General features: G+C 27.3%; 2 protein-coding genes across 4 annotated transcripts; one reads left to right on the forward strand and one right to left on the reverse strand.

The window, feature by feature from the left end:
- Positions 1 to 85: 85 nt before the first annotated feature.
- On the reverse strand, positions 86 to 3689 carry LOC130668854 (glycine receptor subunit alpha-2). 2 transcript variants are annotated; one of them, XM_057471356.1, is made up of 9 exons: positions 3578 to 3689; positions 3460 to 3518; positions 3302 to 3401; positions 3076 to 3212; positions 2240 to 2395; positions 1868 to 2008; positions 1448 to 1677; positions 1243 to 1371; positions 86 to 382 (listed from the first exon to the last, which is right to left on the reverse strand). In XM_057471356.1, the coding sequence occupies exons 1-9, from the start codon at positions 3634 to 3636 to the stop codon at positions 137 to 139; spliced, it is 1257 nt and encodes a 418-aa protein (XP_057327339.1). In that variant the 5' UTR covers positions 3637 to 3689; the 3' UTR covers positions 86 to 136. The 2 variants fall into 2 exon arrangements, with proteins under 2 accessions (XP_057327339.1, XP_057327329.1); XM_057471346.1 differs by having other exon boundaries at positions 3076 to 3230.
- Positions 3690 to 6440: 2751 nt separating this feature from the next.
- Positions 6441 to 14916, forward strand: LOC130678277 (elongation of very long chain fatty acids protein 4-like). Of its 2 annotated transcripts, none has more exons than XM_057485408.1 (7): positions 6441 to 6588; positions 11457 to 11538; positions 12149 to 12336; positions 12423 to 12503; positions 13119 to 13290; positions 13475 to 13752; positions 14746 to 14916. In XM_057485408.1, the coding sequence occupies exons 2-7, from the start codon at positions 11460 to 11462 to the stop codon at positions 14827 to 14829; spliced, it is 882 nt and encodes a 293-aa protein (XP_057341391.1). In that variant the 5' UTR covers positions 6441 to 6588; positions 11457 to 11459; the 3' UTR covers positions 14830 to 14916. The 2 variants fall into 2 exon arrangements, with proteins under 2 accessions (XP_057341391.1, XP_057341390.1); XM_057485407.1 differs by lacking the exon at positions 6441 to 6588 and adding an exon at positions 10880 to 11049.
- Positions 14917 to 16811: the final 1895 nt, after the last annotated feature.

Below are 16811 nucleotides of genomic sequence, written 5' to 3' on the forward strand. Positions count from 1 at the left end.
ATTATTATTGTTTATACATTGTAAAATATTTTGATAATAGAAAAAGTATTTTTTAAGCTAAACAATTATTTTCTCCAATAAAAAATTATTATTCCTTCCAACTAACCCACTAGCGAGACAAAATAAACTGTAAATATTAATTACGTTTTTTTAAAATTACAATAGGCCAGTAGAGGATCGTAAATAATAGAAAGAGTGAGGGGAAAATCACACGGCTATAGTAGTCAATTTTTTTAGACAAAGTTCGCTTGGGTCGCAGTGGCTCAGGATCGAGCCAAGTCCGTTGTAATAAATCTTTACTGCCAGTACGTTTATGATTCGATTCTATGTCAAGAGAAGCCTCGTAGTCCCATATTGATACGCTACGTTCCACTGATGCCCTCTGTAAGAATTTATTTTTTAATCGAATTAAAGAATCGATATATCGACTCATATTGAGTCCAATGTCAATGTATCAAACTAGAATACCGATATATCGACTTAAATATCAATATATCGAACTAGAATACCAATATATCGTCTCAAATATCGATATATTAGACTATTATACCGATATATCAACTTCAATATCGATATATCGAACTCATATCGAGCCCAATGTTGATGTAGCAAACAAGAATACCGATATATCGACTTTAAGATCGTTATATCGAACTAATCTTGACTCCAATATCGATATAATGAATTAAAATACCAGGATATCGTCTCAAATATCGATATATCAAACTATTATACAGATATTTTAACTTCAATATTGATATATCAAACACATATCGAGCCTAATATTGATATATCAAACAAGAACACCGATATATTGTCTTTAATATCGATATATCGAACTAATATTGACTCAAATATCGATATATCGACTTACATATCGATCTATCGAACTAATATATCGATCTATCGAACTCATATTATCTCTCATATCGATATATCGACTTAAATATCGATCTATCGAACTCATATTGTCTCTAATATCGATATATCGATTTACACATCGATAGATTGAAATAATATATCGATCTATCGACTTAAACGTCGATATATCGAACTACTATATATATAATCTTCAATATCGATATATAAACGATTACCGATATATCTATATCTACAGATATATCGACTTAAATATCGATATATCGAATTTGTCGCAGATATATTGTATTCCTTATTAATATATCAACTTAAAAGTTTTACATTGTACTAAATAATGATAAAAATAAAAAAAAATTTAATTACATAATTACGTAAATTATTTAATTGTAATTCTAATTGTTTTTGACGACCGTCAATAACTTTAACAACAACAAATTCACTCAATGACGCAAACACAAATATCATACATCCTGCCATCCATAAATCAAGTGCCTGAAAAAAACAAATACTAATAATAATAATAATATTAATTCATTATAATTAAAATAAATTATTTATAAACAAGTACTTTTACATAGGCTACAGGTGGTATATCACTTTTCAGACCAGTAAACATTGTTACCAGTGTTAACATACTCGTAACAAGTAACGTCACTCGTCCCGGAATCGCGTCTAGACCCAGCCAAAAACTGAACCATGACAGCATCACCACAAGAATCGAGGGTGCGAATGTTTGAATTAAGTGATGGCCAATTTGTCGTTCGAATCGAAAAAATACAGTTAGTCGAGAGTAATTACCTAAAAAAATTTTATACTGACAGTTGCTATGGTCACGCTGCCCCCACTACGTCTCCTTAGCGACCGTTGCTAAGCACGCGCTCCCCCACTCCTTCGCTACGGCCTCGGTCGCTACGGCAACGCTCCCCCACTCTTCATTAGCGTTACCATAGCAACCGTGGCCCAGAAAAAAATTCTAAATGAACGTTACCAATTTTTTCAGTAATATAATTATGAATTTCCTCTAATAATTGTGGCTCGCCAAAATTATACTGTAGTAATTTTAATTCAGGATTAACTGTAACCCCATTGGCAGCCCATTTGAGCTGTAATTTTTGGCTATTATACGAAACTAAAAATAATATTTTAAAAAATTATTACGTAAAAGAGAAATTAATAATTTCACTTTCTATTGTACGGTTTTGACTATGGGTAAAAAAAAAAATTAATAAATTAACGTCTTTATTTATTTATTTAAATAGTCTCGTTGGTTCTCAACTTTTTTTTAGTTGAAGAATTTAAGAGATATTTAAATGGTTGATAATTACTTTCTTTTATGCATCTGTATAATAATATTACTCACAACTTTCAATGTAAATAGGACAGATCTGTATATCCATCGGATAAAGTTGAAATTCCATTTGACAGGCGACAATTGCGTGCATTCGCGCTGAATATGTTACTGTTTTATTACGATACAAAGTTACTGATGAAAATTTATGAGTTAATGCTGCGATTTCTGATTTTGTAAAAAAAAAAAAAAATTGTCAATTTTTTTTTTCAAAATCGATATATCGATTATTGACCAAAAATCGATATATCGATATTCGAGAAATCGATTAGTCGCAATCGATACTCTGAAATTCGAGATATCGATTATTAGCAATCGATACACTGAAATTCGAGATATCGACTAGTGGAAGAATCGATCTATTGAGGTTCAAACCATCGATTAGTAGAAAAATCGATTTGTCGGAGATCGAAATATTAATTAGTAAAAAAATCGATTTATAAATTTTCGAGATATCGATTAGTAAAAGAAATCGATTCAACACAGTTCGATATATCGATTAGTTATCAATCGATATATCGAAGTTATCGATCAGTAATAAATTGATGTATCGAAGTTATCGATAAGTAATAAATCAATGTATCGAAGTTCGAGTTATCGATAAGTAATAAATCGATGTATTGAAGTTCGAGGTATCGAATAGTAAAAAACATCGATATATTAAATTACTTGGGCAAAATTTGCAAGGTAAATTTAGGGTATCGATATATCGAAGTTCAAGATATCGATAAGTGGTAAATCGATATATCGAATTTGACTTTTCGAACTCGAAAAATTGAATATTTTACTATTATTAAAATTAAAAAAATTTTTACGATATTTTGAAGTAAAAATTTAAAAAAACTAACCTGCGACTTTAGAATTTAAAAAATAAGGGTCTGGTTGCCATAATTTATCAAAAAATTCTGGTGGTAATGTTACGTAATCATCACCTTTTTCAAATATATCCTCTGGCATATGCAAGCGTGTTTCTGTCCAGCTTAATCTTATGAACATATCCACGCTTTAAAAAGTATTTATTAATATACAAAAAAACAATAACAATTTTTATTAATTTTTTCTTTTTGTACAAACCGGAAATCCATGTCTTCGACATTTATCGAATTAATATCGACGACAAAAATATTGAAATCGACTACCACTGGTCTCCCTTCTTCTAAAGACGGCCTTATTTCTTGAATAATTAATTACTCGATAATTCAAAAAAAAAATTTTTATAAGTATATATTTACCTTTAACATAATAGTGAGGTAAGACAACTTCCGGGCCGAGGGTCAAATTCTTATAGAGACTAAAAAAAATTGCCGATGATGAAATTGATATAGAAGATTAATTAACTACATAATTTACCTGGAGTTTATAAATTTGATATTTAGATAAAAAAAATATACAATGATTATCAACTTCATGTCTTTCGAATACAGGAGATAGAAATGTTTCAAAGTCAACAATCAAAATGTAACTAAATGATAGATATGACGATAAATAGACAACAATCAATTAATTAATTAACATGTAGTATTTAAAATACAATTAAATTCAATTAAAATCTGCAATTATTTGTTGAAAACGAATTATTTTGTCTTTACACGAAGGAAAATTGAAATTTTTTCTTTGAATTTTTATAAATCGATGGATCGGTACTCATTCGTTCGTAAAAATCGATTATTTAGATCCATATATCGATTCTTATAAATTCGACATATTTATTCGTACGAATGTCGATATCTCGATTGTTTAGATCGATGTATCGATTGTCGGGTATGTCGATTGATCGATTATTTAGATCGCTGTATCGATTGTTAGGAAAGTCGATATATCGATTGTTTCGATCGATATATCGATTGTTTAGATCGATATATCGATTGTTTAGATCGATGTATCGATTGTTTACATCAATGAATCGATTGTTAGGAAAGCCGATATATCGATTAATTAGATCGATGTATCGATTGTTAGGAATGTCGATATCTCGATTATTTAGATCGATATATATTGATTTTTAGACTGGTTGATGTATCGGTTGTTAAAAATGTCGATATATCGATTATTTAGATCGATATATATTGATTTTTAGACTGGTTGATGTATCGGTTGTTAAAAATGTCGATATATCGATTATTTAGATCGATTTCAAAAACTTCGATATATTAATTGTTAGAAATGTCGATATATCGATTATTAAAATTGATAGACTGGTTTGTATGACTTTCGATACATCGATTTTTCGGTCTAAACGATAAATATGTTAGGTTCGATATATCGATTCATTCTTACTTAATTTTGACTAAAAAAATTTGCTATTCATTTCAATTAATCGACTTCCTTTATATCGTGTTATGATATATCGATTATAAATTTCGATATATCGACCTAAATTTCGATATATCGATTTTTTTACTACTTTTATCCTATTCAATGAGTATGAATGCATTGATATAAATTATAATCAAACGATGGTGCAAAAATAAAAAAAAATTACAATTTTTTTTTTTTTATGAATTGCAAATAGTAAAATGTTTTAACAACGATGACACATTATTTGCAGTACAATGTAAACGTAATTACCAAGAATGACTTAAGAGTTAAGTGCGTCAAAAAAACGTGAGAAAAGGAATACGATGTTTATTAATTTTATATAAATATATATATAGATGTGCATATGTAGTGGAAGATCAATCATGAGACGAGTTCTTGTAAAGAAAGTTTCCATTCTAGCGGTAATCAATGACGGTAAAATTCATGACCTTGATACGGGACACGAGAAAAAAAGGAAGAGTTTCAGCCAAAAGAGATGAAAGAAAATAAACATATATACCTATATATTTATATATATGTATAGAGAGAGAGAGGGAAGAATAATCCCTGAGGTTAAAAGAAATTTAATATCTTTGTCTTTATTTATTCCTTATACACTTGTCGGTTATTTAAATTTATGAAATATTTTCTGGTCCTCTTGTTCTCTCACTCTTTCGCTTTCTCACTCTCAGTAATCGAATGGGAGAGTTTCGTGAGTCGAGAGAAGATAAAAAGATGAGGACGCTGACACTCTTCTTTAAAGAAACGGTACCAGCTTTTTAGTATCTCCGATGCCGGTACGGTCTTATGGTAATAATGATAATAATAATAATAATAATCACAGTGTCCTCAATTATTTAAAAGATATTTCGTTGGTTTTATCAAACTCAAAATTTATATATATTTACTTTTATTTTATGTAAATTTATTTGTTATTGTTATCAGAAAAACGAAAAGAAAAGTTGATTAATAATTTGGTATTGAAAAAAAAAAAAAAAAAAATCGAGATCGAATTTTAAATTCGAGATATCGATTCCAGTCAGTTTCGATATATCGATTTGAGTCGTGAAAAATCGATATAAGGAAAAATTTCAAGCAAACAAAAAATATTTCGATATATCGATTTTTACTGTTTCGATGTATCGAATGATAGAATTTCGATGTATCGTTTCATACTTTCGATGGGTCAAATGGATATATCGATATGAAGTTGGATAGTTCAAATCAAAATTCAAACTATTTTCGAGATATCGATTTATACTATTTTCGAGATTTCAATTGATGCAATATCGAGATATTGAAACATAAAACTTCGATATATCTAAGTATACTTGAATATTTCTCATGAAAATTTATGCTAATTTTGATGTACTGCTATGTGCACTTTCGAGATATCGATTTATACGATTTCGAGATATTGATTGACATGGCTTCGATTTATCGAATCAACTCTCGATATATCGATATAAAATTCCATATCGCAAAAAAACTTATAGTAATTTCGAGATTAAATTTCGACAGTTTCGAGATATCGATACGATTTTGATGTATCGATCCACATAACCGATGTATCGAATCGAATCTCGCCATATCGATGTACACTCGAAAATTTTGAATAAAAATTCATTCTATTTCCCCGAAATGTCTTCATACAATTTCAATATATCGATTGATACCACTTCGAGATATCGATACTCCTGCTTCGACCTATCGAATCAAACTTCGATATATCGAAAAAAAAAATTTTTTCTAAATTTTTTTCAAAAAAAAACCTAAATAATTTTTTCACTCCAAAAACAAAAAAAATTTTTAAATCGTGAGCAAGGGTTTGAACGCCCTGACAATGTCTGCCCGTATTGATTTAAGTTTCTCAGTCAGTTATGGCTGCCAACCGGTCTCGCAAGCTCTATTCACTAAAATAACCGACAATGATCATCAAATAAAATCATCCAACCATCATCATCATCTTCACCATCATCATTATCATCATCATCATCAAAAATAATAAAAAAATAAAAAATTACCCACTCATCAATTATTTAAATGGAATTTTTCGCCACCAGGTAAACCATAAACTTTTTTTGTTTAATTCCTTGAGCAATTAATGGTCGTAATTAATAAATAATTAATAAAAATTTTTAATGTAATAAAATAATAAAGTGAAAATGAAAAGCGGACTTCCTAGTTTTATGGCGTGTCTGGTTACCATTCACTCTCTCTTTGCAATTTATATATATATATAGATTTATTTATATATATATGTATATATATTTCTTATATATAAACATCTCATTACACTTGAGAAATTTTACTTTCGCTGCTTCATCTATACTTGAACCTATCACATATATATAATTAAATATATATATATATATATATGTATTTATATTAATATTTGATAAATAATGTAAAATAAAAAAGGCGTTTTGTTGACGGTAACTGCAACTTGTTGCCACAATGTCGTATTTAAATAAAGTTATTAATGTATGATAAAATTAATTGGTGACTTTGAATTGGGAATTGATGATTCGGGTCATTAGGGTGATTTTATATAATGAAGGATATGCTGACTAAAGAAAAGTATATTCAATTGCAGTAACCTTGCGACGTCATTACTGTTAATTATTCTATTCAAATTTCAAATATTTTTCATACTTTGTTTTTTTTTTTTTCGGAATTTTGTTAGACCGAAATTAGGAAAAATTCCGCTGATAAGAATTTTTTTTAATAATGAGACATTTAATCGATTTATCGAATTTTGAAGATCGATAATTTTGAAAAATTCACATTTCGAATCAGTATTCGATATATCGATTTAATATTCGATATATCGATTCAACATCGATATATCGATTCAACATCGATATATCGATTGATTATCCGATGTATCGATTTAGTATTCGATATATTGATTGAGTATTCGATATATCGCTATTAAGAATTTGATATATCTATCAAATAATTGATATATTGATCTAATGATTAATATCTCGTGTCGATAGTCGATATATCGATTCAATAATCGATATATTAATTCAATAATCGAGATATCGATTCCATAAACGATAAATTGAGTGAACAATCGATGCATTGATTGAATAATCGATATATTAAGCATTTAATCGATATATTGAGCCGATAATTGATGTATCAATATAAGAATCAATATCTCGATTCAATAGTCGAGATATCGATTCCATAATCGATATATTAATTGACTATTTGATAAATCGAATAAATAATCGATATATTGAGTTAATAATTGATGTATCGATTTAATAATCAATATCTCGATTCAATAATCGAGATATCGATTCCATAATCGATATATTGATTGAGTATTTGAAAAATCGAGTAAATAATCGATATATTGATTGAATAATCGATATATTGAGTCAATAATTGATGTATAGATTCAATAGTCGAGATATCGATTCCATAATCGATATATTGATTCAGTATTTGATAAATCGAGTAAATAATCGATATATTGAGCAAATAATCGATATATTGAGCCAATAATTGATGTATCGATTTAATGATCGATAACTTAAATTAATTACAATTTTAAATTAAAGAAAAAAAAAAAACATTTATTTCTATCAACTCATGTAAAATAATAAAACGATATTTAAAATCGATACTTTATTTTTAGAAAATCTGTTATTTTTATTACCAGGCGTTAGTTTTTCATACCAACATATTAATGCCCAAGTATATAATTTGAAAAGTATGAGCTGTAAATAATAATATGAAAACAAAAAAATTATAAATATATATATATATATATATATATATATATATATATATATATATAATGTATGCCGAAGATATATCGAGAGATCCAAGTGGGTGCACTTTCTTCCTGTTTTTAAATAATTGTAAGATACGAACGAGTAAGCGAGCGAGCGTGGCAACCACCTCAACTCACTTTCGAGGTCAATGTCTATAATATACAAAACTAACACACAGCACCTTTATACATTTTAGATTGTAAATTGTTCCACCAGCAAGTCAAAGACTTATTAACTTTTTTTTTTTTAACTCAATATGTTTATCATTTATTAATGTACAGCTCATAGAATATTAGTTGTAAATTATATTATCGTTTTTATTCTTCATATTTTAAATTCACCCAATTTCACTTTTTTTTTTTTAATTTTAAATACCTCTCCTTAGTGTCATTGTTTTTACATTTTTATGATTGATAATAAACAAATTTTTTAAATTCATAATTGCAGTTAATTTGAATTTTCTCTTTTTTTTTTTATTGTTTTTAATCTTTGCCCATTATCCAGCACGTGCTTAATTTTCCCGGTATTTTTATTAAAAATTTTCTCACGCACGGAATTTATAAATACGGGTTTTAACTACATAAATCGATATATCGATTTTTTAAATCGATATATTAATTATTTCAATCGACATATCGATTTTTTAAATCTATGATTAAATTTATGCACAATGATTATTGAAATCGAGATATCGATTATTTAAATCAATACATCGATTTCTCAAATCGATATATCGATTTTTCGAATCAATATATCGATTTTTCTAATCGATCTTTTCAATCAAAACATTGATTTTTTCAATCGATATGTCGATTGTTGTGATCGATATATCGATTATTGTGATCAATATATCGATTATTGTGATCGATATATCGATTATTGTAATCGATAGGTCGATTATTGTTATTGATATATCTATCATTGTAATCGATGGATCGATTATTGTTATCGATAGGTCGATTATTGTTATCGATATATCGATTATTGTAATCGATAGGTCGATTATTGTTATTGATATATCTATTATTGTAATCGATGGATCGATTATTGTTATCGATAGGTCGATTATTGTAATCAATATATCGATTACTGTAATCGATAAGTCGATTACAATAATTAATATATCGATTACTGTAATCGATAAGTCGATTATTGTAATCGATATATCGATTATTGTAAACAATATATCGATTTTTGTGATAAATATATCGATTAATGTAATCGATATATTAATTATTGTAATTAATATATCGATTATTATAATCGATATATCGATTTATCGAAACCATCAATTAAAATTTCGAGTAAACAATTAGCCGATGTTTAAATTAATATAAACATGAAACTACGAATTATATCAAAGAATAATAACATAATATTAATAAATTAGGTTTATAAAACGGAAATTATCTGACCTCTTGAATAATACTATTCTATTATTGAATATTATTCAAAATTTATATATATACTATATATATATATAACCCGTATTATGTAATTATTTTTTTCAACTATTTATTTATTTTAATGAAAATTCTCGAGTTTAGTCACCCAGTCACACATTACGCAAATCTTAACATTCAAAAATAAATAATTGCATTAAATATTTGTCGTTCCCAGCAATAATATATTTTTTTTTCCATTTTTTTAAAAAAATAACACTAAATTTAAATATCAAATATTTGTTAACTTAAATCCCAGGGTATTTTTCTATCACTCGGTAATTCCGATGAGTCACTGGTCCATTTTTTTCCACGATCAAAATTTCTATACACATTGAATTGATAATCGATACATCGACTTAATAATTTGAGTATCGATTTCTCATTCTATCGATTTAAAAACAAACAAAATGATTCGATAATCGATCTATCGATTTAATAACAGATTGATTAAATAATCGATAGATCGATTCAAAAATTAAATCTATTGACAGATGAATCGATCTATTGATTTAATAATATATCAATTTAAAAATCGATACTTCAACTCAAATAATCGATATATCGATTTATAATTTATTTATTTATCGATATATCGATTTAATAATTTTTTTTATTAATTACAAATAGTTTTTTATCACATTACAACAGTCGATATTTGAAATCGATAATAATCGACATTTTTTTTTAAATTTATAAAATTTCAAAACTAAAAAATAATTTTCCTTTAATCTCGTCTTCCTAACGGTCCATTTTACTCAAATTTTTTTACTCCATCAACTTTCTCCACTTTTTTTTTAAATTCAGGACAATTCCGCGTAATAATTTTTCTTTATTTCTTCAAACACCATAGGTCCCATAAAATTCCCATAAAAATTCCTCAGGTAAAATATTAAAATTATAATAATTAGATACCAAATAATAATAATAAAAAAAAAAACAGGTGTCCCCACCTGCCCATATTTCCCCGTTCTTAATCACTACCATTTCCATTGGTATTTCCCTCCCCTCTCTTAAGACATAATACCCAATACCAAACAAACTCGCGGCCACGAGTGTGACCACCGCGACCCCCATTTGGTCTCCAGGTAAAGTTATAAAGCTCATCCAGTCCTACAGCTCAGATATCTCGGTTCTCTCGCGATAAGACGACCGTGGTCGTTTCGTAAAAATTTTTTTTTTCCTTAAAAAAAAAATTTTTTTTTATTTTCATTTTTTTTTTTTATTAAAGAAAAAAAAAATTTTTATTTTCATTCCTTTTTTCAAACCGTGATGTGCTAGTGTGTTGGTAAGTGAAAGTGAAATTTCTTAAAAAAAAAAAAATTTTTTTTTTTTTTAAGTGAAAGTTTGTGTAACTAGTTTTATAAACTTGATCTGTGGATTTAAATGATTAATGACCCAGAGTAATCTTAAGACGTGAATAAATTTAACAAAAAAGAAGTTAATAAATTCGAGTTAAAATTTTTATTTTTTTTTATTACTGTTATATTTGAATTTTTAAATACTACCGTTGAAAATAAATTATTTCAAGGTAGTGATAAGCAATCATTATCAGAATTGTATTGTCATGCGATCATTTAGCACACGTGCATTTTCCTTATATTGTTTATAAAACTTATGACTCCTAATTGGATATACATTTATTTTTTTTTTAATATATTTTTAATATAAATATATGTATATATTTAATTACAGGTAATGGCGAGTTTAATAAATTCAACTGCTACACTAATTGGTGATGCGTATGATTTTTATTTGTGGGCTCTTTCAATCTCAGGTAATTTTTTTTTTTTTTTAATGATTTTTTGGGTTGCTATGGTCACGAGACGGTTGCTAAGGAGGTTGCTAGGCAGCGTTGCTCTGGCGACGGTTACTAGGCAACGGGGGCGGGGACTAGGCCGTATCCATAGCGACGGTTGCTAAGAAGCTGGAAGAGGGGGTAAATTGTCAAAATTTTTTAAAAATGATTGGGGGCTTTTTTGTAGAGAATTTAAAGAGCTACAAAAAGGTCTGATAAGTTTTTTTGATAAAATTGATATTTATGGCTCTAGAGTTAGTTTACCAATACTTTTTTTTAAATTTTATTCCACTACTTTATATGGTTGCTATGGTTACGAAACGGTTGCTAGGGCAGTTGCTAGGCAGCGTTGCTCTGGCGACGGTTGCTAGGCAACGGGGGCGGGGACTAGGCTGTATCCATAGCGACGGTTGCTAAGAAGCTTGAAGAGGGGGTAAATTGTGAAAATTTTGAAAAAATGATTGAGAGCTTTTTTGTAGAGAATTTAAAGAGCTACAAAAAAGGTCTGATAAGTTTTTTTGATAAAATTGATATTTATGGCTCTAGAGTTAGTTTTCTAAGTATTAATTATTTTTTTTTTTATTAATAGATGAGAGAACGAAAGGATGGCTGCTGGTGGACTCACCAGTGCCGACGTTATTTTTTACGGTGATATATTTAATGATTGTGTGGTCGGGACCCAAGTTGATGAGAAAACGGAAACCGTTTAAATTAACATGGATATTAGTACCATACAATTTTGCAATGGCAGCTTTGAATGCGTATATTGCTATTCAAGTATGTTGTAATTAGTAACTCTATTATTTCCGTAATTAATTATTTATAAATGAGTTATTAATTCAAGTGAAATTAATTTTTTTTAGCTCTTCGTAGCTTCATTTAAATTAAGCTATAGTTATATATGTCAGCCAATTAGAAATGTGTGGAAAGCCGAAGAATTGCAAGTAAGTTAGATTTTTTTACAGGTGCATTGAATTTTTAAAATTGATTTTGGATTAAATATATCGATTATTGATTCGATATATTGGCCCTTGATATCGATATATCGATTTCCCTTTCGATATATCGAAGTTCAAGTTCGATATATCGATTGCCAAGATCGATATATCGACTGTCAAGTTCGATATATCGAAGTTCAAGAACGATATATCGAAGTTAAAGTTCGATATATCGAATCTCAGGAACGATATATCGATTGTCAATTTAATATATCGAAGTTTAAGAACTATGTATCGATTGTCAAGTTCGATACATCGAATTTCAAGTACTATATATCGATTGTCAAATTCGATATATCGAAGTTCAGAACGATACATCGATTGTCAATTTCGATATATCAATTGTCAAGTTCGGTATATCGAAGTTTAAAAACTATGTATCGAGTAGTCGTACAAAAAACCGATTAATAATTCGACATATCGACTGTTACATTGATATATCGATCTTAACGTTCGATAAATCGATATTTAGTAAAATGGATCGATTTTGAAGTTTGATATATCGATTTTTAAATTTAAAAAATTGATTACTAATAAAAAAAAATTTTTTTTTTATTATAGATTGCAAATGCAATATGGTGGTATTACTTTAGTAAATTATTAGAATTTTGCGATACAATTTTCTTTATCTTGCGTAAAAAAGACAATCAATTAAGTTTCTTGCATGTTTATCATCATTCGACAATGTTCTCATTATGGTGGATTGGTATCAAATGGGTTCCAAGTGGTTCTAGTAAGTAATTATACAACAATTATAATTATGAATAATGATAGCTACTTAAAAACCAATATTTTCCGTGACATTTAATATTTATCGTTTTTATAATTATTCTATTTACTTATTTGTTATTGAAAAATGCGATTAGTGCAGTAATATAAAGTAATATTGGTAATAAATTAAAATAAATTTTTTTCAGCATTTTTGCCATCGATGGTTAATAGCTTTATCCACGTGTTGATGTACTCGTACTACGGATTGGCGGCATTTGGACCTGAAGTTGCTAAATATTTATGGTGGAAAAAGTACTTAACGATATTACAGCTGATACAATTCACAAGTGCATTGATCCTTGGCGTTAATGGTATTAGATCGGGATGCGAATTTCCACTATGGATGCAGTATGCACTCATTGTATATATGATCTCATTTATTGTATTATTTGGTAATTTCTATGCTAAGGCATATATAGCTAAGGTAATTTTATTTTTATTTATTTCAATTTCTCAAAAAAAAAATTAAGTATCGATTTATTTATGAATCGATTAATCGATTATTAAATCGATATATCGATAAATTGATAACCGAAAAATCAAATTCATTATTGAATCGATACATCGATTTGTTCATCGATAGATCGATTTAAGAATCGATAGATTGATTTAAGAATCGATACATCGATTTAAGAATCGATAGATTGATTTAAGAATCGATACATCGATTTAAGAATCGATACATCGATTTAAGAATCGATACATCGATTTAAGAATCGACACATCGATTTACTAATCGACACATCGATTTACTAATCGACACATCGATTTACTAATCGACACATCGATTCACTAATCGAGACATCGATTTACTAATCGACACATCGATTCAATAATCGATATATCGATTTACTAATCAACATATTGATTTACTAATCGACATATCGATTTACTAATCGATATAGATTTACTAATCGATATCTCGATTTACTAATCGACACATCGATTCAATAATCGATATCTCGATTAACTAATCGACACATCGATTCAATAATCGATATATCGATTTACTAATCGACATCTCGATTCACGAATCGATATATCGGATTACTAATCGACACATCGATTCAATAATCGATATATCGGTTTACTAATCGATATATAGGATTACTAATCGACACATCGATTCAATAATCGATATATCGATTTACTAATCAATATATCGATTTACTAATCGATATATCGATTTACTAATCGATACATCGATACAATAATCGATATCTCGATTCACTAATCGATATCCCGATTTACTAATCGACATATCGATTTAACAATCGATATAGTGATTAGTCGATTATAAAATCTATAGATTGATTATTTAATAAATCAATAATTATATTGATGAATTAATAAATCGATTAATGAATTGATAAATCGATGATTTATTGAAAACTAAATAAATTTTTTTAAATTTTAGGGCAAAAAGGCATACGCTGAGCACAAAAAAGTTACAATAAATGGACGACAAAACGGCGTTAATGGAGTTAAAAAAGTTCAATAAATAAAACAAAAAAAATATAAATAATAAGTAATTAATAAGAAGATTAATATATAGGTAAAAATCTAAAATAAAATAAATGATTGGTAATTTGTCAGTTTTTCAATGAGGTCAAAAAATCACCGACTACTTCACACAAATAGTGTAATAAATAATAACAATAAAAATTCAACATAATTATAATAATGGTGACATATGACGTACGGATGCGTGTCGCAAGTCATACCGACGTTTCTATTTTATTCTTAAGAATTATGAATGAGTAAATAGAAAATGTGTCTACTATATACTAATAATTCAGTCACATAAATCTTAATCACATTTATCACGTTTATTTTTTTTGTCACGCGTAATTTTACCTGATTTCACGTGACAATTTTACTGAAAAAAATTATTATTCTTTTTTTTTCTTTAGTATAAATAAATTTTTGTACTTAATTCTTTTTTAAAAGAATACTAAATATTATTATTATTGATAGAAGATGACGAATTGGAATGATAGTTGTACATAATTTAAAAAAATGAAAAAGAAAAAAAAATACTAAGTTATGCTTTTTAATTTTTCTTACTGTTTATTAGCATACATACATATATATAGGTATACTATAAATATATACATATTTTTGAATTCATGGTTCGATAGCAAATTCGATGCCCTTTCAAACGAGTACCCACAAGCCATACTTATTTTTTATTCTAAAGAGTGTATATAAATATATATAAGATATATATATGTAAATCTTTGAAAATATGAAGAATAAGTATGGCTTGTTGGTACTCATTTTAAAGGGCATGAAATTCTCTATCAAAAAATAAATTCAAAAATATGTATATATGTATATATATATATATATATATATATATATATATATATATATATATATATATATATATATATATATATATATATATATATATATATAATTGTCAACAGCATTTGCTTATGATTATAATTATTTAATGATATATAAAAAATGTTATGTTTTAAATAGTTTTTACATCGATGAAAAAATTAATTTAGAGGCAATTATAAAATATAAAAAAAAAAACGTATGATAACAAATATATTATTTATTGTTTTAGTCTATTGTTTTTTACTTGCTTAGGAAAAAAATTTATTATTATTATTATTTTTTTTTTTAAATAAAATTAATATGAGTGAAATGTAAAACTGCTATAAAAAATTTATACCAATGTCAATTATAACAAAATGTTTTTTCTTGAGAAAAGATGAGAAAAAAGAAAATTAGGTTTCGGAAAGTAAATACTTATGAAACAAACAATAGAAAAAAAATTAGATTTTTTTTGTAGTATGGATTTTGTATTGTATTTTTTCAAAAAATTTTTTAAGCAATAAAAAAATTTGTTATGTTTACATTTAATTATTCATTTATTTAATTTTTTAAATTTCTCTATTCGATATTTCAATTTTTAGTTCGATAGATCGATTCGTAGTTCGATAGATCGATTCGTAGTTCGATTTATTGATTCTTAGTTCGATTGATCGTTTCTTAGTTCGATTTATCGATTCTTAGTTCCATGTATCGATTCTTAGTTCGATGTATCGATTCTTCGTTCGATAGATCGATTCTTAGTTCCATTTATCGATTTCAAGTTCGATAGGTCGATTTTAAGTTCGATAGATCGATTCTTAGTTCGATGTATCGATTCTTTCAAATCGATGTATCGATTCTTTCAAATCGATGTATCGATTCCTTTAGTTCGATAAATCGATTCTTAGTTTGATGAATCGATTAAAAAAATAATATATCGATTATAAAATTAGTATATCGATTATCGAATCGATATATCAAGTATCAAATCGATATATCGAATATCAAATCGATATATCGAGTACCAAATCGATATATCGAGTATCAAATCGATATATCGAGTATCGAATCGATATATCGAGTACCAAATCGATATATCGAGTATCAAATCGATTGTTTGAGTATCGAAACGATAGATCAATATTCAAATCG

This window comes from Microplitis mediator, chromosome 1 (genome assembly GCF_029852145.1).
Source record: "Microplitis mediator isolate UGA2020A chromosome 1, iyMicMedi2.1, whole genome shotgun sequence".
Taxonomy (NCBI): Eukaryota; Metazoa; Arthropoda; class Insecta; order Hymenoptera; family Braconidae; genus Microplitis; species Microplitis mediator.